We start from the raw sequence: 22,446 nt of genomic DNA on the forward strand, positions 1-22,446 counted from the left end.
TACAAGTTGAAAAAGCTACTGAAATAAATGCACAAATGTGCATATATAATAATATATGTGCGTTTATAAATGAGCAAAGTGATGTAACCGTATTATTCCATGATATTAGTTTATTTACATAATTTAGTTTATTTAGTTATAGTTTACCTTAGAATAAGTTATTGTACTGATATAGTAATACTGATCGAATAGTTATTGTTTTATTTGTTAGTTTAGTTTATTTATTAATTTATTACTTAGTTTATACAAAATAAAATATACTTTAAATCGCATCTTATGTTTTACTATTATAAGTTTAAAGAGAAAGGTGAAACTTGTGATTTTTAGAAAATTAGGATGATCAGATTATTCCATATTTTTTTAGTTTTTTAATATCACAACAACTGAAATTTAAGGTTTTTCTAGTGAAAATAACAGCTGTTTTAATTGTTGTAAGTACTAATTTTTAATATGAACTAATGCCGCAGTGATTAAATAAACATTTTAAGTACCTAGAACATCAAGAACAATTTAGAGCAACAAAAAATATGTGATTTTGCAAAATTAATGTCCGTGTTAAACGTAAAACACATCTGGAACAATTTGAATCGGCAAAGTTTGAGTTATTTTAGGTTGTTCTATGTTTTCTAATTCTTATTGTATAATATAAAACCGCTGACACAAGAATTACTGATTGAAACTTCCAAAAACTTTAATTTTCAAAGAGTAAAGTGTCCTTTAGAGAGTTGTTCTAGTGAAAATAATAGCTGTTCCACATTGCGTTAGCTATAATAAGTATATATTTGTAATATGGAATTGATAATAGAAAAACTATAGTCACAGCAATCAACTAGACATTTCGGCGGCCAAACCTATTTTTAGTTATAACTTCGTAATGCTGTAACCCATAATTTTGATTTTCTAGAACAATTACTAGAACAACTAGAACAACCCAGAACAACAAAGAAAATTTGATTTTTCCAAAAATAGGGGGCTAGTCAAAAAACCTGTTTTTTTTTCGGTTTTCTCGCGGAGTTTTTATTTTTTCGATTTGCCGCTTTGGAACAATGTAGAACAACTCTACAACAATCTAGAACAACAATAAAAGATTTAAAAATCAAAAAATGGGGGGCTAACTTCCCGCACTCATTTGATGGCCGAATGTAGCTAAAATAAAATTGTGTAATCATTAATATGGACGAAATTCTTCAAATTATTGCTCTGAAAATCAAGCTATTGATTCACGTCAGATTAATAATGTGTGAAACACATTCTGGTTAGATAAACATTTATTTGGCATCTGGTTCATAAATATAAAAATATAGACAATGATGCAGTATAAAAAATATGATAGTTGAATTCTATATATAAAAGTATCACCAAGAAAATTTCTTGTCTTAAAATTGATTAAAACTAGGAGTCTATTTAGAAAAGTTTTTGTTCTATTTAACTCGTATTTGAAACATAATTACAGATCAAGTTTAAATTGAAACAGTAACAAGCAGCAAGTAAAAGTTTGGAGCGAAGCCATTTCAAAAATGACCGACGTAACAGTTTCAACTTGGCATCGGAACACGTCCACCAGTAAACAACAATAATGTGGATCAAGTTCAAGGTCGGTGCCGGATCGTAAAAATAGAACACATCAGACGCGTTTATTATGTAAGCGAAAGTAGCGTATGTGTACATACATACGCTCGGTTTTCGGCAACAGTTTTCACTTTCGCCGAAATGGCGAGTCATCTCTCGTTTCGATTTCACTCTCTCTTTTTACAGTCGCCCGACACAGTGGTATAGGAGTATAGCCGAAGCACACAAAGCCAAAATTTCAAGGTCGACAACGACGAAACAAAAACCTGTCGGCGAGAAAAAACAACAACAAAAAAATAAATGAACGTTGGGCGGACCAAACATGGCGGCCCCTCAAAACTTGTTCTAATGTTACTTTTCCCCCACCACACTATTCACTACTTAACTCTATTAGGTTTTTTTTTTTGGGGGGACCTGAATCAAAATTAGTAGGTGGGAGCAGAAAGACGTTTAGCTATTGGTGATTAGAAAAAAATGGTCTGGGTAATAAATACCACCATAAGTTTTTAAAATATGCTCTATTTTAAAATTACTTCAACTTAATGTGTAATTTGTGATTTGTTACAAAAAAATTTCTAGCAGCTTTGAAATTTGGAAGCTGAACTAAAATCGTTTATGGATTATACTTTTCGATTCAATATTAATAGGATTATTTTATTTTTTTATTAATTTATAAGATTATTATTCAACATCCATTGTTTTCATTTATCGGGTTACGTTATAAAAGATTATAATTAACAAGTTTTCCCAATTTGAGCTGAATCGTGTTTTTTGGTTCATTGTACATGATTATTATTTACCATTAAATCAAAAAATTAAACGAATTCAACAAACAATTCGTCTACTTTTAATGAATAGTTTGCTTTTGTGCCCGTCTCGGAGCATATTGTAGCGGGCCATTTGTTAAATATCAAATCTAGCAGTGTGATGAACTCTCGGTTGTGGTGATACATTACTGTTGTGGTTTCATCATTCCTTACGTCACACATATTATTAATACAGGGTGATTCTCAACCTATATGCATAAACTTGTAAAATTTGTATTAAAAGATTTTCTGTTTCATAGATATTGGTGATAGTTACTATCAAATCAAGAATACATAGAACATTTTAAAATAACATCACAGCAAGTGTTCGACGAAGTTATTTCCCATATTTTCTATCAATTGGGCTGCCCGAATCCATGATCTCCCATTAGCGCGGCCTAAACCAAGGTGTTGGCAGATTGTCTGGGCAGCAGCATGTATCTGATTTTGTAATATTTGCTCAGTATTAACTTCCGTGGCGTACACTATGCTTTTAAAGTGATCCGAAAAGTAAAAATTAAGAGGATTAAGAGCCATTGAACCATCTTCGAGGAAACACATTAGCTAGATGTCGCAGATTATATCGGATATCTAGGAAACTAAAAAACTTTTACTACAATTTTTTTCATCTACTAGTCATTATTTGTCCTGAGGCATAAATCCCCAAGTTTATGCGTATAGGTTGAGAATCACCCTGTATATGCTTATCGAGGTCAATCTTTCCAAAATACTGGAAGAAATCTTTAGTAACACCTTTGCCAAAGATTAAAAATCCTATGACATGTTCGGATCTGCGACCAATTAGTATTTTACCTGTTTTGTCGAAAGTATTGGAAAAAATTATGAATGATCAAATTCGGATACTAGGACACAGTCTGGATTTTGTGCTAACTACATTTGCGGCGGATCAAAATAGGCTTACTGGATTAGTTCTGGTAGACTACAGTAGGGCCTTTGATACTGTCAATCATGGGATGTTATCAGCTATCTTATCCTTTATTGGGTTCAATGATTCTGCTATGAGCATGATTGATAGATATGTGTCAAACAGATAACAAGCGATTAAATTAGGTGATCGGAGATCTGAACTGCGAGGCTTAAAGTCACGAGTGCCACAGGGTTCTATCTTGGGACCTCTACTGTTTTGTATCTACACTTCTAATCTTTCGACAGTTTTGAAATATTTAGAGTCACATTTTTATGCGGACGATTCCCAAATCTATCTATCGTTCTTCCCTACGGACATGGCCATTGCTCAAGTCAAATTGAGTGATGACACAAATAATCTGATAGATGTATCCACTAAACACTCGTTACGGGTAAATTTAAATAAATCAGTGGTTATGCTCTTTGGCAGACCTGACACGAGACTCTCTTGCAGAAAATTTTAAAATCAATATTGGTGGTTTGTTTATTTTTATGGCAGGGTTGAGTGGAAGAGAAAACGATTGTCTTAACTTCGCCCTTGCCAATCAGTTAAATTTATATTGTTGTTTTGTGAAGATATTATTATTATAATGTCCTAGCAAATTTAAACTTAGGTTATGCCAAAATTTTCGAGACATAAATGTTATTAATGTAGTGAGGAGGTTGTATGGAAAAGTCTCCGTGTAAGAAGGACTGATAACATATTCCTCATCGAACAAGTAATTGGAAAACGTAAAGTGAGAGATTTGAGCGAGCCTACGACACGGTGCTTATTAAGAAGTTGTCCGTATATAAATCCTGAAATTACAGAAAAAGTTAAGGCTATCAAAATTAAAAATCTTTTCATCAGATAAAAGCAAAACCAACAAGAGATATTGAATTGACCATAATTTGTGTCCGCGGATAGAGAAACGTAAAAATGGCCTGGCTCTAATTACATAACAGCTTAATGCACAACGAGTGATCGATATGAACTGTCAGACGTCGGAAGGTGGGGTCGGGGACGACGTCTTCGGTCTCTAATTGAAGTGCAATTTCATAATTGCCCGCCGCCGACGCCGTCTAAGACAATTTTAAGGACCGACAAATGCCTCTGTTGGTCGACTCTTTACGATGTTTGAAGAAAGCTTCGACCGGGCGCACCAAGCGAGGTAAATCTAATTTTATTGCTTAATCGTTCTATTAGCGACATGAAAGCGGTTGTTTCAAAAACAAACTAGAACGATGAAATTTTCCAGCCATCATTAATAAGAAATAAAATGTAAAAAAGATAAAACCGGAAAAGTATGTAAGTATATAAAAAAATTAAAATAGAACGAGAGATGGTTTTAATCAAGATAGATGATGCATAATAAGCGAGTAGTCAAGATGAGAAGAATAGAAAACGGTAAACAAGTATATGTTCATACAAAAACAATAGGAACAATAGTTAAGTTTTTTTATATTAATTGGAGGTCGTCTCATATCGGTGCGAAAAAGTCGCAAATCTTTCCTTCCTATAAAAATATCCAGTCACTAATTAATTAGAATAACAATCCGCCATTCAAATAGCGATTAAAGCCCTGGCAGCGACAACTTTCTCGCAACCGGTAACCGTTCTGGTAATTGGCAGTTTTAATAATAACCCCGTTGTCTCCGCGGATGAACTTGCTCTCACTCGGCGAGATGCCGCCACTGCCGCAGCCAACAAAACAACAAAGAAAAAGAAACAAAAGAAGAGGTAAAACAATAGAAAGGGGAATTGGAACTAGATAACAGCGCGAGTTGAGATCTAGGTTTTGAACAAAATGTTACTACCAGACCAGCGCATGCCTTCTTCTTCGACTTCTCTCTACCCGGTAATAGTAATAGAAGGCGGCAGCAACAGCGGCACCACCACCACTTTATACAACACGCCGGTTGTGTAACCTCTTAACCGTGTCTTGCGAGCGGTTATATGGCTCACGGTTAGCTTGACATTTGTATGTTAATGTTACCGGTATTTACGTTGTCGTTTAGCAAGGTTCTAACTGGCCACAACTTCAATGTCGACGTTTTTCTTAACTACTGATTGTGATCACTTATATATATATATTCAACACAATTAAAATATTGATATACAATTCACAGTACTAATTAATTTACAATACCATAAAATTCAGCAGTTATTCATATCACTTTTAATAACAATAATAATGGTGTTATTTACACTCCTATTTAGCAAACATTTAATTAACTGCGACCTTTCAATTCTCAATGTCGACGTCTCGATTTCACGAAATTTAAATAACAGAAAAATTTATTACATCACTTTTTTTAAAATTGTTATTTAGGCATACATTTCTATCATTTTTTAAGATTACAGTTATTCTTATAAAGTGTAATAACAAGATATAGAATATCTTTTCTGATTCTAGTGGCGTTTGAGTATGTGAGATGGCAAAGACGACAAGAAAAGTTTTGTACAGATCTTTTTGACATGTCTTTTTTTCTAAATCTTAATCACACAGTCTCGGCTGCAAGCTACATCGGCTTAATCAGTTAACAGCTCTGCAACTTCATTTGGTAAAGCCAATATTAGGTTGATACTCCTGTCATTATGATTTCTAACTGCACAGCTTACCAATTGTCCAAATCCTACTGCACATGTGAAATGGACTTCCCAATGCGCAACTAATCCTCTATAAATAAATTACTACCAGATTTATAAGTACAAAATTATTCTAGTCGGCGATTTTTCTTATATTAATTGGAAAAGCTATAGATGAAAAAAAATATCTATGTCTGTGGCTATGAGGTATTAGCCAACATAATAATAAAATTATAAAATTAATTTTTGGCAGACTTTTTATTTTGCGTCTGTTATGTTTTGCTTCAAAAACAATTGTGTGCAAATATAAAAATAATAATAAATGAAATACAATTTTATGTTTTTTAAAATGGAGCTGCTGCCACAGCACGCTACATCCACTTCCCCTCCTATAAAGAAAGAACAGAAAGAGGGATAACATTTAGTCAAAAATTTGAATTAAAATTTAAAATGTACTTTTTTAGTTTTATTAATTATTAAATTGTTAACTTCAGGAGAAACGTTTTCGTTCAGAAAGAAAGCCGGTTTCAGCAAATCGAGGCTTACATTTATTTCTTTACTGTCTTTCAATACAGCGAAAAATTTTGAAAATCTCTTCAACACTCTGAAGGGACCTTCGTACCTAGGAGACAACGTAGGTTTAATTCCAGTAATTTTAACAAATACAAAGTTTGACCTGAATAATTCTTTGTGAACAAAAGGTTTTTGGCTGGAATGTATGGTTGACTGAACTGGTTTAATGTCAGCAAAAGATGATTTTAAACGTGATAATAATGGTTCAGTTTCAATTGATGGTTCGGTAGGTAAGAAAAATTCTCCTGGTAATCTGAGTTGCTGACCATAAATCAATTCAGCGGATGAGCAACCTAAATCCTCCTTTAGGGATGACCTGAGACATAGGAGAATCAAAGGCAAGTCATTGTTCCATCTAGTAGAATTACCTCGAGCAATAATCGCTGATTTCAAAGTACGGTGAAATCGTTCAATCATACCGTTACTTTGTGGGTGATAAGCAGATGTGTGTATTTGATGAGTACCTAAAAATAATTGGAATTTTGAAAATAATAGTGATTCGAATTGTCGTCCTTGATCGTGAGTGATCATGGTAGGAATACCGAAATGGCTGAAGTAATGCCTGAAAAGAGTATCTGCAATAGAGGCTGCAGAGATATCTTTTAGAGGAAAAACCTCTGGCCACCATGTGAAACGCTCAATGACCGTGAGAAGATAAGTACATCCAAGAGATGGAACCAAATCAATGTGAATGTGTTCAAATCGAACTTTTGGAACTTTGATTTTGAGAATTGGCGATTTTGTATGCCTTTGTATCTTAACTTTCTGGCATTGTAAACATGATTTTGTCCAAATACGAATTTGTTTCGACATATGAGGCCAAAAGAATTTTGTTTTTATTAAATGAATGGTTGCTCGAATGCCAGGGTGAGATAAACCATGAAATTTTTGTATAACTATTTCTCTAAATTGCTGCGGAATGTAGATTCGCGGAGATTCCTTTGATATTTCACACCATAATTTGATATCAGGTAGCGTTGTGGGTTGTAGCAATAACTGATAGGGTGTTGTAGTGTGAGTGCGAGAAAATTGTTTGTGTAGTAGGTTCGACAATTCGATATCTGTGAGTTGAGCTTTGTAAAGTATAAAGCTTCTTTGAGGTTGCTTGGGTTCTTCTTAATTCTTGAATTGGTGATTCTTGAATTTTTCAGTTGAATCTCATTTGAAGGCCTGGTTTAGTCGGGTTGAAGGAATAATTTTCAGGTTGTGACTTGGTTTAATCGGACTGGGGGAAGAATCTTCTAGGTTGCGAGTTGTTTTGATCGGGGTCACCAAATGTGGCTATGAGGTATTAGCCAACATAATAATAAAATTAACTTTTGGCAGACTTTTTATTTTGCGTCTGTTATGTTTTGCTTCAAAAACAATTGTGTGCAAATATAAAAATAATAATAAATGAAATACAATTTTATGTTTTTTAAAATGGAGCTGCTGCCACAGCACGCTACAATGTCATTCATATTATTCATGTAATTATGCATTACTTTTTTTGGTGATAATTCTTGTAGCTATTTTAACAAATAAGTGAAATCTTTTTACAGCTTAATGAACACAACGAAATACTTTCTAACGATAACTTTATGAATTATTCAACATCTATTTATTTAATCCATCCACCATAGTTATTTTTGCAAACCAAGCGAAAATTATAATTGATAGACTAAAAAAGATTGAAAAAAATTAAATTGGCCCTAATATAGATTAAATGATTGTTGTAAAATAAGAAGGTACACTTATTCTAAACTGATATTGAGATATAACAGGTAAAAGTAACCGTAGATATCCTTACATATTACCACACAATAATTCAAGGTTTAAATTTTCTTAATTCTACTTTACGTATCATGATAATGAAAATACATAGATGTATTACAACAAAACTCGTTACCACGATCTGCAACCGCAGGCATCTATCGGTTTAAAAGAGACACCGTACAATCCCCTTCTAATCCCGTGATAATGCTGCAAGATGCACTAAAAATCCATTCCGCATCATTTCTCAACATCTTGCATCTCGGCTTTATTACTCAATTATAATTCTAGCTCGCCTATTAAGGCGATCGGGAACGTGAAATGCCGAATATGGTAAAGTTGGGGCCATTACAGGGGCATTTTTGATGGTATAATAACATAGTTAATCAGTAATTTACAGGAAGATGCTTTTAACCGGTTAACGAGCGTCAAGGAAGGGTTCTTAATACAAAGTCTAAACAATTAACTGTATCTCTAAGAGATCTATGGGCCATGCGAGTGAGAAATGTCTTTCGCAACCGCAACTGTCGTCATGCTGTAATCGCGTTGATGAGCTATTAACTCGATTATCCTTTTTTTTATTTTTCGGTTTTATGTATCGTGTTGGTGGTTTTATCATATTTTTCATTTTCAATTCATTCATAAGTGTACAGAGTAATTGTTTGTTTTAAAAGAATTTCTTTGCATATCTTACAGACTAGACAGCAACAATTCCTTTTAATATGTGGCAACTTCTTGTTTTTTCCTAAAAATAAAGTACGTAGTTTTTTTTTTAATAAAATAAAAACAAACACTTTTGCGTGCTGTAAGAAACGTTAAAATTCAAACCATTTTCGGAATATTTCACAAAGAACGCGACGTACATGTTCTAAACCAAACAAACACGTTTTTTTTGCACACGCATACCAAACTCGACGATTTCCTAGTAGTAATGAACAGAAAAACACAGTTGACATAACGAGACGTGTAACCAAAATGATAGACGAAGAAAGATAGTGATTTCGTGTGGTCCCATTAATTTTTCCGATGAGTAAGTACATTTTTTTTTTAGTTTCCAGAATTTTCCACGTATATATTAGCAAGGTGACCCGGGTATTATTGTTTACTTAAAACTTTTCGCCATTTTAAATTGACTGGTTGTTTATGTAAATGAGTAATTGGAATGCACAAAAACCGGCTATTTTCTTCCGCCAATAAGGCGAGTTGAGTAGATTGTTCGAATGTAAAAAAAAAACCATTAAAATTGGTGATGTAAGTGATTTAAAAAGCAAGGTCGAGGCAAAATCGAGTGGAAATATAACTGTGAGCTATTCCTATAAAATTTCTCATGTTAATTTTAAAAAAATTCATAATTATAAATTTATTGGTTGCTAAAGCTAAAGACGCAGTGGATGTCCTTTAAAAACTTCACCGTAGTATTAAAATTGACCTTAAACATTATTAACAACGACACCAGCAAATATTTAACTTTAATAAAAACATGAAAAGCTGACTTATAAAAACGGCACCATTCTCAACCGACTAAAAACAAATTAAAACGTGCACTTTCGCCTCTTTTGGTGGATGCATGATTAACATCCGAGGCGTTTGAAGGACGAGTTCGGTCGAAGTGAAAATGTGTGTCATCGAAAATTCACGTTTACGACGACGTTGATAATAATCACATCACGAGGACAGCGTTCTCTCGACACAAACGACGCCGACGGTGAGTAATCGCCGGAAAATTTTTTTTAAATCGTGCTAAAAGTAGTTAGACGCGACAATCTATTTTTAATGAGAATATATAATTAAGCGTTGTAAAGGCGGCCATAACATAAAGTCAACGTTTCCAAAACGTTCAACCAATCGAAAATTGAGCGCTACCACGGTCCTTCTATGGTCTAGGCCAGTGGTGCATGACCTTCACAACGCCACTCTCTTTTCATAGTCAGGCCATTTTGTAGTAGTAGATAGAACCCACATTTGTGTATTCATCAAAACATTCCTACTGATTTTTTTGAAAAGGTTTGTAATCCCACGTTTGTAATCAAATTTAAATTAAAACTATGCATTTATGTACCACAACTATCAATGAGATGTTTCATTCTTTTTATTAACATTTAGGTTCTGGTTTTTTTATTAACCATACTTCATTATTCATAAATCGATTTAATTTGGATAAATACTCCATATACTCAGAAAATTAACATACAACTGAACTCCTCTCCACTGGCTCCCAACGCTAAGTAATATCGCCTGCCAAACTTGCTAAGAAAGATGATGTCCTAAAAGAGTTGAGGAAAATAATTAGCACAACCTACCGCTGCGGATTCATGAGGCTAAAAGACTAAAAACGAAACACCACCAAGAGTAAACTAACAGATCCTCCCCAATCAAGAACCAAAAAGATTTGGACTTCCTCGCCACTTATGGAATGGTCTCAATAGAGTACATACGGGACGTGGAGTCTGGGATGATAGCCTCCACAAATGAGTTTCAAAACAATCTATCCAGCACATTGAGTGGGACTGCGCCCTTAGATTTTATCCTAACGCTGTGAGTGACTTCTAGATAGAACCCACATTTGTGTATTCATCAAAACATTCCTACTGATTTTTTCGAAAAGGTTTGTAATCCCACGTTTGTAATCAAATTTAAATTAAAACTATGTATTTATGTACCAAAACTATCAATGAGATGTTTCATTCTTTTTATTAACATTTAGGTTCTGGTTTTTACCACATTTCATTATTCATAAATCGATTTAATTTGGATAAATACTCCATATACTCAGAAAATTAACATACAACTGAACTCCTCTCCACCGGCTCCCAACGCTAAGCAAAATCGCCTGCCAAACTTGCTAAGAAAGATGCTGTCCTAAAAGAGTTGAAGAAAATAATTAGCACAACCCACTGCTGCCGATTCATGAGGCTAAAAGACTAAAAACGAAACACCACCAAAAGTAAACTAACAGATCCTCCCCAACCAAAAACCAAAAAGATTTAGACTTCCTAGCCACTTATAGAATGGTCTCAATAGAGGACGTGGAGTCTGGGATTATAGCCTCCACAAATGAGCTTCATAACAATCTATCCAGCACATTGAGTGGAACTGCGCTATTAGAATTTATCATAAAGCTGTGGGTGACTTCTTTGATACTAAACCCGCGGCTCTTGAATGGTTAGCCGAATTTGATATAAAATTTTAGATTTTGGTTGTATTCCCTATTGACCAGGATAGTCTTTATTTAATTCTAGTGTTAGTAGATAGAGTGAGGACTTATACACGTTGGATATTGTAAGGACATTGTAGATATGGACCTCTGCTATCACAAGACATTTTATGAAAGTATCTAGTTTTCTTTAGACGGTGAAGAACCGTTTGAATCATTATACAGCGTGAGTCAGAAAGAATAGGATATCCGAATACCGGAAACACTAGTCACCAAAATATTATGATTTAACCTAACATCTCTTATACAAATATCAGTGGTTTTCGAGGCACAGGATGTTTTTTGGCTGTCAAGTTACGACCAATAAGAGCTAAAAATCACAAAGTGCATTTAATTTTACATAGAAGAGATCCTAGTTCGAGTTATATTAATATTATATTAAGTATTGCAACCGGAATAAGCCAATCGTCAGTGCGCAGAGTTTTATAGAAACAAAAAATTCGGCCATATCATTATACTCCTGTTCAAAACTTATTAACGTAAGATCGTATAGCACGCTCAAATTATGCCCACTTTTTACAAAACAAATTATGCAAAAATGAAAATTTTCATGACAAGATTCTGTTCACTGATGAAGCGACATTTACAAGACAGAATTCCGTGAATCCACATGCTGTGAGGGAAAGACATTTTCAACACGAGTTTCAAGTAAATATTTGGTGGTTTTCATTGGTCCATTTAAATTCCCTCCCAAATTAAATAGACGTGTGTACTTAAGTTTTCTTCAAAATCATCTACTCGAGCTTTTATATGACCTACCAGACGCTCTAAAAGAAGACATGTGGATTATGCAGGATGGTGCGCTACCACGTTATAGTTTTCCTGTGCATAATTATTTAAATTAACATTTTAATCATCGTTGGATTGGCCGTGGAAGTGAATGTGCATGTATGATTTCAATCCACTGGATTTTTCAATATGGTCACAAATGAAAGATATGTTGTACAAAAACAGAAAAATTCAATTTATGTTTATTTAATATTCAAACGTCTTTAAAACAGCGAATTGTAAAATGTGCTGAGGTTAATGGTGCACACTTCGAAAATTTACATTAAATTCTTTTGTTATTAATTAATTGTTATTGTTATCGATTATTATAGTTACTGATTGCTATAGTTACTGTGTGTTATTGATTTTAAATGTTAACTTTAAGAAAAAAATTACTTTGAAACAATAAAAAGCAGATTACTTGGAAACCAGTAGACTTAGACAATTTAAGCAAGACTACCTTTTTTGTGTACAATTGAAAACTCTTTCAGATTTGTGGTTCTAATCCACCATACCTCAACTGACAAAATAATCATGATTTAAATAAGAATTTAACTTTCAACACCCTGTGCCTCGAAAACCACCGATATTTGTATGATGTTAGGTTAAATCGTCATATTTTGGTGTCTAGTGTCTCCGGTATTTGGATTTCTCATTCTTTTTGACTCACCCTGTATATGAAGGTAGTTGGGAGATGTTGAAACGACGAGCACTCAAAGCATTCCCACTGGCACGGCCGTACATGAACACCATATCAACCATATCAGCATTTCAATAGATCATTGGAAGCGTCTCAAATGGATTGGATTGGGATAATACGTGTGTGATTGTACAATTTTTGCTCCCAGATACGTCAATATCGAGAAAAATACGAAAATATTAAAACTTGATGAATTTTGTTGTTTTAAAAATTGTTAATGGTAACACTTGGAAATCGGAGCATATTATAAAAAAACTTTTGGAACGAACGTTGTAGCTAATCTTATTCTTAACAATATTGCTCTCTTGTATATTTGCTCTCAGATTCGTCAATATTGAGAAAAATACGAAAATTTGAAAATTTTAAGAATTTCCTTGATTTAGTATTAGCTAATGGTAACATTTAGGAATCGGAGCATGTGATCAAAAAACTTTTAAAACAAAAGTTATAGCAAAATTTATTCTTAACAATATTGCTCTCTTGTATTTTTGCTCTCAGATGCGTCAATATTGACAAAAATACGAAAATTTAAAAATTTGATGAATTTCCTTGATTTACTATTAGCTAATGGTAACATTTAGGAATCGGAGCATGTGATCAAAAAACTTTTAAAACAAAAGTTATAGCAAAATTTATTCTTAACAATATTGCTCTCTTGTATTTTTGCTCTCAGATGCGTCAATATTGAGAAAAATACGAAAATTTAAAAATTGGATGAATTTCATTATTTTACTATTAGCTAATGGTAACATTCAGGAATCGAAGCACGTTATCAAAAAACTTTTAGAACAAAAGTTGTTGCAAATTTTGTTATTAACAATATTGTTCTGTTGTATATTTACCCTCAGATGCGTCAATATTGACAAAACTACGAAAATTTAAAAATTTGATGAATTTCCTTGTTTTACTATTAGCTAATGGTAGCATTTGGGAATCGGAGCATGTTATCAAAAAACTTTTAAAACAAAAGTTGTTGCAAATTTTGTTATTAACAATATTGCTCTGTTGTATTTTTGCTCTCAGATGCGTCAATATTGAGAAAAATACGAAAATTTAAAAATTGGATGAATTTCATTATTTTACTATTAGCTAATGGTAACATTCAGGAATCGAAGCACGTTATCAAAAAAGTTTTAGAACAAAAGTTGTTGCAAATTTTGTTATTAACAATATTGTTCTGTTGTATATTTACCCTCAGATGCGTCAATATTGACAAAAATACGAAAATTTAAAAATTTGATGAAGTTCCTTGTTTTACTATTAGCTAATAGTAAAACTATTAAAAACTAAAAAATTGTAAGTTCTTCTCTCATTATCTGTTTTAAATAGTAATTTATTTTATTAAAAACTGTGACATGATCATAAATTGATTATTTTTTAAGAATCTAGAAAAAAAGTGTTAAGAATTAATGTACAAAACATATTTTTCAAAATTAGTATGTGTAATTATAAAAAGTAACTGCGTATAATACCAACGTTTTGATTTTTATTTGAGTTATATTTATTGGATTTAAAATCGAGAGAATTGCAGTTTAAAGCCACGTGGTCTTGAATTTACCATATGTAAATTTGAAGGTTAACAGCGTTTGTCTTTATTGTTCGGTCGAGTTTCATTTTGCTCTTTGCAATTAAAATAACTTTTTAAGTGATTATGAAATGTTAATTAAACATTATTTTGGATAATTATACTGTTCTCATCAAACTCTGCATAAATACCATCGGAACGTGATACGAATAATTTTCTTATTACATAATAAAATATTAAATTGAAACAGAAAAAAAAATGTTTAAATCTTTTATTTAAGAATTGACTAACAAAATGTGTCATCTACACTTTTACGACTTGACTCTGTTATATTGAATTAATATGAGTCACTGCTGTTGTTTTGTCAACCTGTTCAAATAAATTCTTCTTAAAAGAATCACAATTTTTAATTGACTTTGATTACATGTTATATCGAAGAATTTTTTATTACAATAACAGCCAATTCATAAATAGTAAATTTTACTCATATTTAATTTATAAACACATTAATATAATGAAATTCGCGAATTCACAAATTCACAATTGGGGTAGTTGGTAAAATAAACACAATGTAAAACGGTAATAATATGTTTAAAACAGATATTTCGAATAATCAGTTAATGTTATAGATGATTTAAAAGATAATTAAATTCATAGAAAAGCGTCTCTTTTTTCTTTATATGTTTTTGGTGGTTCTCAAAAATACGCGCCCACCACATTGCTCTACAGAATGCAATCGCCGGTTTGATTAAGTGCAATTTTCACTGGCGAGGTCACATTTTATTATCGTCGTCGTCCCGGCCAACGTTATTTACGTTGTGCCGCCTCGGATTCGCTTGGTTTTGCGGGGTCTCCTCCTCGTCCGTAACTCGTCGTCCCGTTCTTGCAACCGCCGTCGGCTCAATTATGATCGAGAGAGAGGTCCCATTTTGTCTGACGCCGACAAAAATGGACGAATCGGACAAGGTCAGACGGAATTTTCCGACGAACGCCTGTGCTTGCAATTGGGAAGAGGGAGAAGTCACGAAATTGATCGATAATTTTAGTTTTGGACTTAAATTGTTTTTTTGTCTTCGACAAACCACTTTATGATCACTTATTTTACTTTTTGCCTACACCAAAATACATAAAATAAATTAAGAGAATTTGATTCCTAGAAAACAACCTCCCAAGAATACAAATTTTATATTCTACCATGAACTTCTAAACATCTTATGCATAAAACATTTTTTCTGGAAAATGCGTTTACCTCTTTTTCTAAATAATTTTTGTTCAATTATTTCAAACCAAAAGAAATGAATACATTTTTAAATTAAAGTAAAAAAATGATTTAATTAAGGTTTAATTAAGAACAGAATTAAAGTTGAAAGACATTTTTTACTTCCTTATTGTTTTGACATTGCCAGTCTATATCTATAGTTACACACGCAATTTGCACGATCGGTAACAAGTTTACAACTACGCAAGGTTATTTACGGCAGGTCAGCTAACGCTATTAAGCTATTAATGGTAATACATTAGTTTGATATTGTGGTTGTTTCAGAACTTATTTGAAATTTTGTATTAAACATTATTGTGATTGAATACAAAAGATTCTTGTGATTCTCAAGAGACTGGACTTCTCTCATCGTGGGGAACACACCTAAAGGCCCTAAAATGTCAAACCACGCCTATTCTGTGTTCCGCCAAGTTTCGAAACAAGACAATTTATTGTGGGTGGGCCGTTAAAGTTACAGATGGCACGAAACTTATTGTGTTATTTTCTATGAGAATCGAATAGTAAAATTAAAAAACAATAAATTAATCGTAATTATCCATATAATATATAATCAGGAGTAATTCAAATACATAATAATAAGACCAAATTGAAACTTTACATTCTTTTAGAAAGTCGTGACAAAAGAACGAGAGAAGTTTCTAAAATTTCGGTTTGCGCGTTGGCTTCGTTTAGTGAAAGATGTTATTTAGTGAATAAGTTTTTAGTAACAGGCGGTAGCGAAAGTATTGAATACAAATTAGGACATTAATTACAATTGAAAAGGGTAAAACTGGTTGATTACAAATTTTGTTTCCTGTTTAATTTTACACAAAACAATGAATCCTTTAAGCTAATATATTTAATAAAATTTCAATTGACAAAGTGACAACAAATATAAGATAATAATAAGATTATACATTGCAATATTCAAGGCCTAAGTAATAAGAAACTTTATCTTACTGAACAATGGGTCACTAGAATAACATATATGATGTTGGTGCAAATTACCACATAATATCAAATAATGTTTATTGATCGATTTAAAAACAAATATAATCTTAGAAGATAAAAAAATACAATCAGAGTGATATCTAATAGATCAATAGACAAAGCCAAAAACAAAGTCAAACCAGGGAGTCATTTTCGAAGAAAGAATATACAGTGCGCGTCAAATGTAATCGAATAAAAACGAGATATTATATTATGACATACGCCTAAAGTGATAAAAATCTAGGATAACAACGTGGATCGAAGGAATAGATGGGAATTTGAAAATTTGATGATGATCTTTTATTAGGAACGAAAACGGTAATTACGTTACTAATTTAATAATCTGGAAATCTTGATAAAAACACATGCTCTACTGTTTTGATTTATCAAGCATTACTGAACTAACTAATATAAATGTGCTCTAAATTTGCCGGGATACAAAGTAGTATCTACTTTAGATCAACAAGAAAGCAACTGATTGTAGCAAAAAATAATTTGATATCAAATATTGATGTTACTAATTTTGTGTCATAGATGGATTCTAATCGGTCAAAAATTTTGTGAAGATGGAGCAACCCAACCCAAAACTTTCTAGTTCTAGGTCTAGTGTTAATTTTAGTGATAGTGCTACTAGAAATTTTCGGGTTTCTAAAAGTAAATCTAGAAACTAGCAATTTTCTCGGGTTAGGTTGGGTTTCAACCTTCTTCAAAAAACACTTCGAACTTGTTTCTGAAGAAAGGTGCAACCTAACCCAATCCGAACCTTTTTCATTCTAAGTCTAGTGTTAGTTCTAGTGATAGTGCTATTACAAACTTTCAGGTTCAAAAACAAGTTAGAAATGTTTTCTGAAAAAGGTGCAACCCAACTTAATCCGAACGTTTCTAATTTCTAGGTCTACTGTTCTAGTGACAGTACTAGTGTGAATTCTGGTTATATATACATTAGACACCAAAATAAGTTAACAATTAGCAACTTGCAAGAAGGAAACCTGGTATAGTGACAAGTTTATAGAGGAATGCAGCTTAAGAGACGATGCATGGAGACAGAGTGTAGAAACTGCATGGAAACTTGGCTTTGGAAGAACAGTTATGATATAAATCGATTAATAAAAAATACACCATATCACCGATGAATTAAATGTAATCGAATAAAATCGAGATATTAAATTATGACATACGCCCAAAGTGATAGAAATCTAGGATAACAACGTGGATCGAAGGAACAGATGGGAACTTGGAAATTTGATGATGATCTTTTATTAGGAACGAAAACGGTAATTACGTTACTAATTCATTGTCAAATTGTTCTAAAGTGCTTGTTGAAATTTAATAATCTGGAAATCTTGATAAAAACGCATACTGTTCTGATTTATCATGCATTATTGAGCTAACTAATATAAATGTGCTCTAAATTTGCCGGGATACAAAGTAGTATCTACTTTAGATCAACAAGAAAGCAACTGATTCTTGGAAAAAATAATTTGATATCAAGTATTGGTGTTACTAATTTTGTGTCATAGATGGATTCTAATCGGTCAAAAATTTTGTGAAGAAGGAGCAACCCAACCCAAAACTTTCTAGTTCTAGGTCTAGTGTTAATTTTAGTGATAGTGCTACTAGAAATTTTCGGGTTTCTAACAGTAAATCTAGAGACTAGCAATTTTCTCGGGTTAGGTTGGGTTTCAACCTTCTTCAGAAAACACTTCGAACTTGTTTCTGAAGAAAGGTGCAACCTAACCCAATCCGAACCTTTCTAATTTTAAGTCTAGTGTTCTAGTGACAGTACTAGTGTGAATTCTGGTTATATATACATTAGACACCAAAATAAGTTATCAATTAGCAACTTGCAAGAAGGAAACCTGGTAGAGTGAGAAGTTGGCAAAACGGGATAGACAAGTTATTAGAGGAATGAAGCTTAAGGCGATGCATGGAGAGACAGTGTAGAAACTGCATGGAAACTTGGCCTTGGAAGAACAGTTATGATATAAATCGATTAATAAAAAATACACCACATCACCGATGAATTAAATGTAATCGAATAAAATCGAGATATTAAATTATGACATACGCCCAAAGTGATAGAAATCTAGGATAACAACGTGGATCGAAGAAACAGATGGGAACTTGGAAATTTGATGATGATCTTTTATTAGGAACGAAAACGGTAATTACGTTACTAATTCATTGTCAAATTGTTCTAAAGTGCTTGTTGAAATTTAATAATCTGGAAATCTTGATAAAAACGCATACTGTTCTGATTTATCATGCATTAATGAGCTAACTAATATAAATGTGCTCTGAATGTGCTGGGATACAAAGTAGCATCTGATTGTTGGAAAAAATAATTTGATATCAAGTATTGATGTTACTAATTTTGTGTCAGAGATGGATTTTAATCGGTCAAAAATTTTGCAAGATGTATTTGATTCTTTTCAACTTAATGTACCCAACCCGAAAGTTTTTAGTTCTAGATCCAGTGTTAATTTTAATGATAGAGCTACTAGAAACTTTCGGGTTGGGTTGGGTTGCAACCTTCTTCAGAAATCAGTACAAAGTGTTTTGTCAAGAAGGAACAATTAGCAATTTTTTCTGGTTGGGTTGGGTTTCAACCTTCTGCAAAAAACACTTCGAACTTGTTTCTGAAGAAGGGTACAACCTAACTCAATCCGAAACTTTTTAGTTTTAAGTCTATTTAGTTCTAGTGATAGTGTTATTACAAACTTTCAGGTTGGGTTGGGTTGCAACCGTCTTCAAAAACAAGTTCGAAGTGTTTTCTGAAAAAGGTTGCAACCTAACCTAACTCGAAAGTTAACTAAGTCTACTGTTCTAGTGATAATACTAGTGTGAATTCTAGTTATATATACTAAAACAAGTTATCAATTAGATACTTGCAAGAAGAAGGAAACCTGGTAGATTGAAAAGTTGGCAGGACGAGATAGACAAGTTTATAGAGGAATGAAGCTTAAGAGAAGATGCATTATGAGAAGAACAACATGATATAAATCGATTAATAAAAAATAAAAGCATCTGCGATGAAGAATAAACACCAAGCGTAAGTTATTACATTTTATCAAGACTATAATAAAGGCAATTTAAAATTTTAACAATTTAATAAATGCTCTTAATAATACAACAAGAAAATTCTCAAAGTCTCATTCGTAAAAACGAACTCGAATCAAATTCAATATATACAGAGTGTTTAGAAATTGACGGATAATGTACACGTAGCAACATTTTTCGATCGACTTTGAATCGAAAATTTTAATGTTAAAATGTTGTTTTATTATATTACACAATGTGTTTTTTATGAAGATATGATAATGAAAAAATTTTAAAATGTCAAAATTCTTTTTATTCTAAATTGCAGCTTATATGGACAAATTATCCGAACTTTGAGAACATCATGAAGAACTATGAAGCATGGTACATCATTTTAAAATTAAGATTTTCGCTTTAGAATCGAACGAAGAATGTTGCTACGTGTACATTATCTTCTTTATACTTTTACAAAAATATTTAGTAGATAATTAAGAGTATTCTATAACTAATAAATTCAAAATCATAGAAAATTAATTATGAAGATTAAAAAAAAATCAAAAATTGTATAAAAAAATAAGTAGATAGGGTAGTATCGACTACAGTTATTGGGAGGGGATAACCAAAGGGGTTGTAATTCGGCGCAGATACTGAAAAATGGTTCTGCGACGCACAGAAAAAAAGTGCATCTTAAAAATCATTAATTGAACATCGCCATTTCCTCCCCACGAAATTGAAACAAAACAAATAATAAACAAATACACTCAAAAATTATGAAATTAAAGTGAATTCGAGTATGAATGGTTTTGATATCGTTTAGAACGTTTATATGTTTATATACCTATATATGCATCAACAGGTTATACCTACGCGTATACATATGTTTCATTCGCCGCTTGACGAATCGCGTTGAAGTGCGCGAGAGAATCATTTCGAAACGTAACAGAACACAAAAGAAGTTGTACTCACCAACTATGTACACCATATTTTTTGTCCATCGTTGTAATTCCCTTCTAATGTTTCTTTTCTGTTGGATACATCGCGAATATGAACAGTCCGCCATTTTTACAAGGCGTCGTAAGCTTTAAAACACTGACCACGACGTAAGGGTGTATCGAAAAACATAGATTACTTTGGCCCATTGCTTCTTCCAAACGATCATTACACCAAGAGAACTTTTATTTTATTATTTACTATTTTTGTTGCTCGCCCGGTTTTTTTATTCGGTTTAAGTATTACTAAGGGGGATTGCACTCGAAACGAAAATGAAAAAGAAATTAAAAACAAAAAACGAAAACAACCGGTAGGTGTCACTGTACTTTTTTTGTTTTACTCTTTAAATTCTGTCTCACTGGTCGCACTTGAAAAATTATTTCAAACTTGAACTGTTTCTTCTTTTTCTCACTATTTTACTATTACTGATTCGTTATGTGGTGCAGATTTTTGCGACTGTTGCATCCTGTTACTGGTAGTTCGACGTTCGTTTTAAGATCCATTGTCGATCCTGTAATTAAAAATAAAAAAATGAGAGGAATAAATATAATAAGGGTCAATATAAACGGAGTATAAAGGTAAGTTTACGTTCTATTTTTAACGGGTAAAGAAAGGGACGTTACCTTTAATCTTGTTATATCGCTGTTAGTCCGAGGGGGCGCGTTTCGGTTTTTCGAGAGAAAAATCGGCCGGGAAGAAATTTTGAGAAAAAACCTTTTCGCGTTTCTTTTTAATAACAATTTTGGTGCACCGTTTACCGAAAAAACAAGAGAAAACTGAATGAGTGGTGGTGTGTGTGTGTCGAAGTAACCAGCGACTGTAGTGCAACGTCACGGACTGACGCAACAAGTACGACGCTAGGCTACAACGACGGCGCTTGCATGCACTTGCATTTTCCCTCTCCCTTGTTCGCTATTCTCCTACCCGGTAGGTATCTATGACGAGCTCTAGCCGTCCCTCTCAGATGCACCAGCCGCAGAAACGGACGTACGCCATCCTTGTCTTATGCCTAGTAATTACGTATACGCGCGTCGTCTACTGCTGCATTCGGCGGCCGAAGAGAGAAAAGTAAGAAAAAAGCGAGCGGACGAACCATTCAGGACCGGACTATGCCAACCCCTAAATTTACACACTATTTTTAAGGTAATTTTTAAAATTCTATCAAATTTTTAGAAAAAAATAACAAATTTAAATTACTTAACCATCGTATAAGTACAAAGGCTTTCACGATCGGTATTAATTTAAGTTGCAACCCAACTCAACCCGAAAGTTTAGAGTTTTTTAGTGTTAATTCTAGTAATAGTGCTAGAAATTTTCGGGTTGCTAACACTAGACTAGTAAAAACTAGAAAGTTTCGGGTTGTGTTGGGTTTCAACACTATACTCTATTTCTTAATTCGGAGGAGTAAAATAAAAGTCAGATTTACACAGTACTTGCTACGAAAAACTACTTTCCCAAGCGCTTGATACCAATACTTACTGCCCTCGTCACAGCCTCCTCTTACCTCTACTTGTTTTTAATTTTCAACGTTCTTATTGGTCGATGAGGTGATATCGATTTTTAGTTTCAGCTGAGCTCAGAGTCGTGTTCTTTGTTTTGGCGTTTGGTGTTTTCAATATTTCATTTTGAATTTATTGCGGCTTTATTTAATATTATCTGTCTTTATTAAGACAAAAATTCGATTGTGATTTTTCAATAAGGTAAGTTAGTGTTAGCAACCCGACAGTTTCTAAATCTAGAAACTTTATGTGCTCATATCAGTACGT

General features: G+C 32.9%; 1 protein-coding gene across 2 annotated transcripts in view; it reads right to left on the bottom strand.

The window, feature by feature from the left end:
* LOC111415118 (Ecdysone-induced protein 93F) overlaps nt 1-21,542 on the bottom strand; it is a 116,478-nt gene extending 94,936 nt beyond the window's left edge. For both annotated transcript variants that reach the window (XM_023046627.2, XM_023046626.2), the window contains exons 1-2: nt 21,304-21,542; nt 20,657-21,191 (exon numbers count right to left, since the gene is read on the bottom strand). In XM_023046627.2, the coding sequence (XP_022902395.1) occupies nt 20,657-20,750 (94 nt within the window). In that variant the 5' untranslated portion in view covers nt 20,751-21,191; nt 21,304-21,542. The remainder of the gene's footprint in view (nt 1-20,656; nt 21,192-21,303) is intronic.
* Nucleotides 21,543-22,446: the final 904 nt, after the last annotated feature.

The sequence above is a fragment of the Onthophagus taurus genome, chromosome 2, assembly GCF_036711975.1.
Source record: "Onthophagus taurus isolate NC chromosome 2, IU_Otau_3.0, whole genome shotgun sequence".
Classification (NCBI taxonomy): domain Eukaryota; kingdom Metazoa; phylum Arthropoda; class Insecta; order Coleoptera; family Scarabaeidae; genus Onthophagus; species Onthophagus taurus.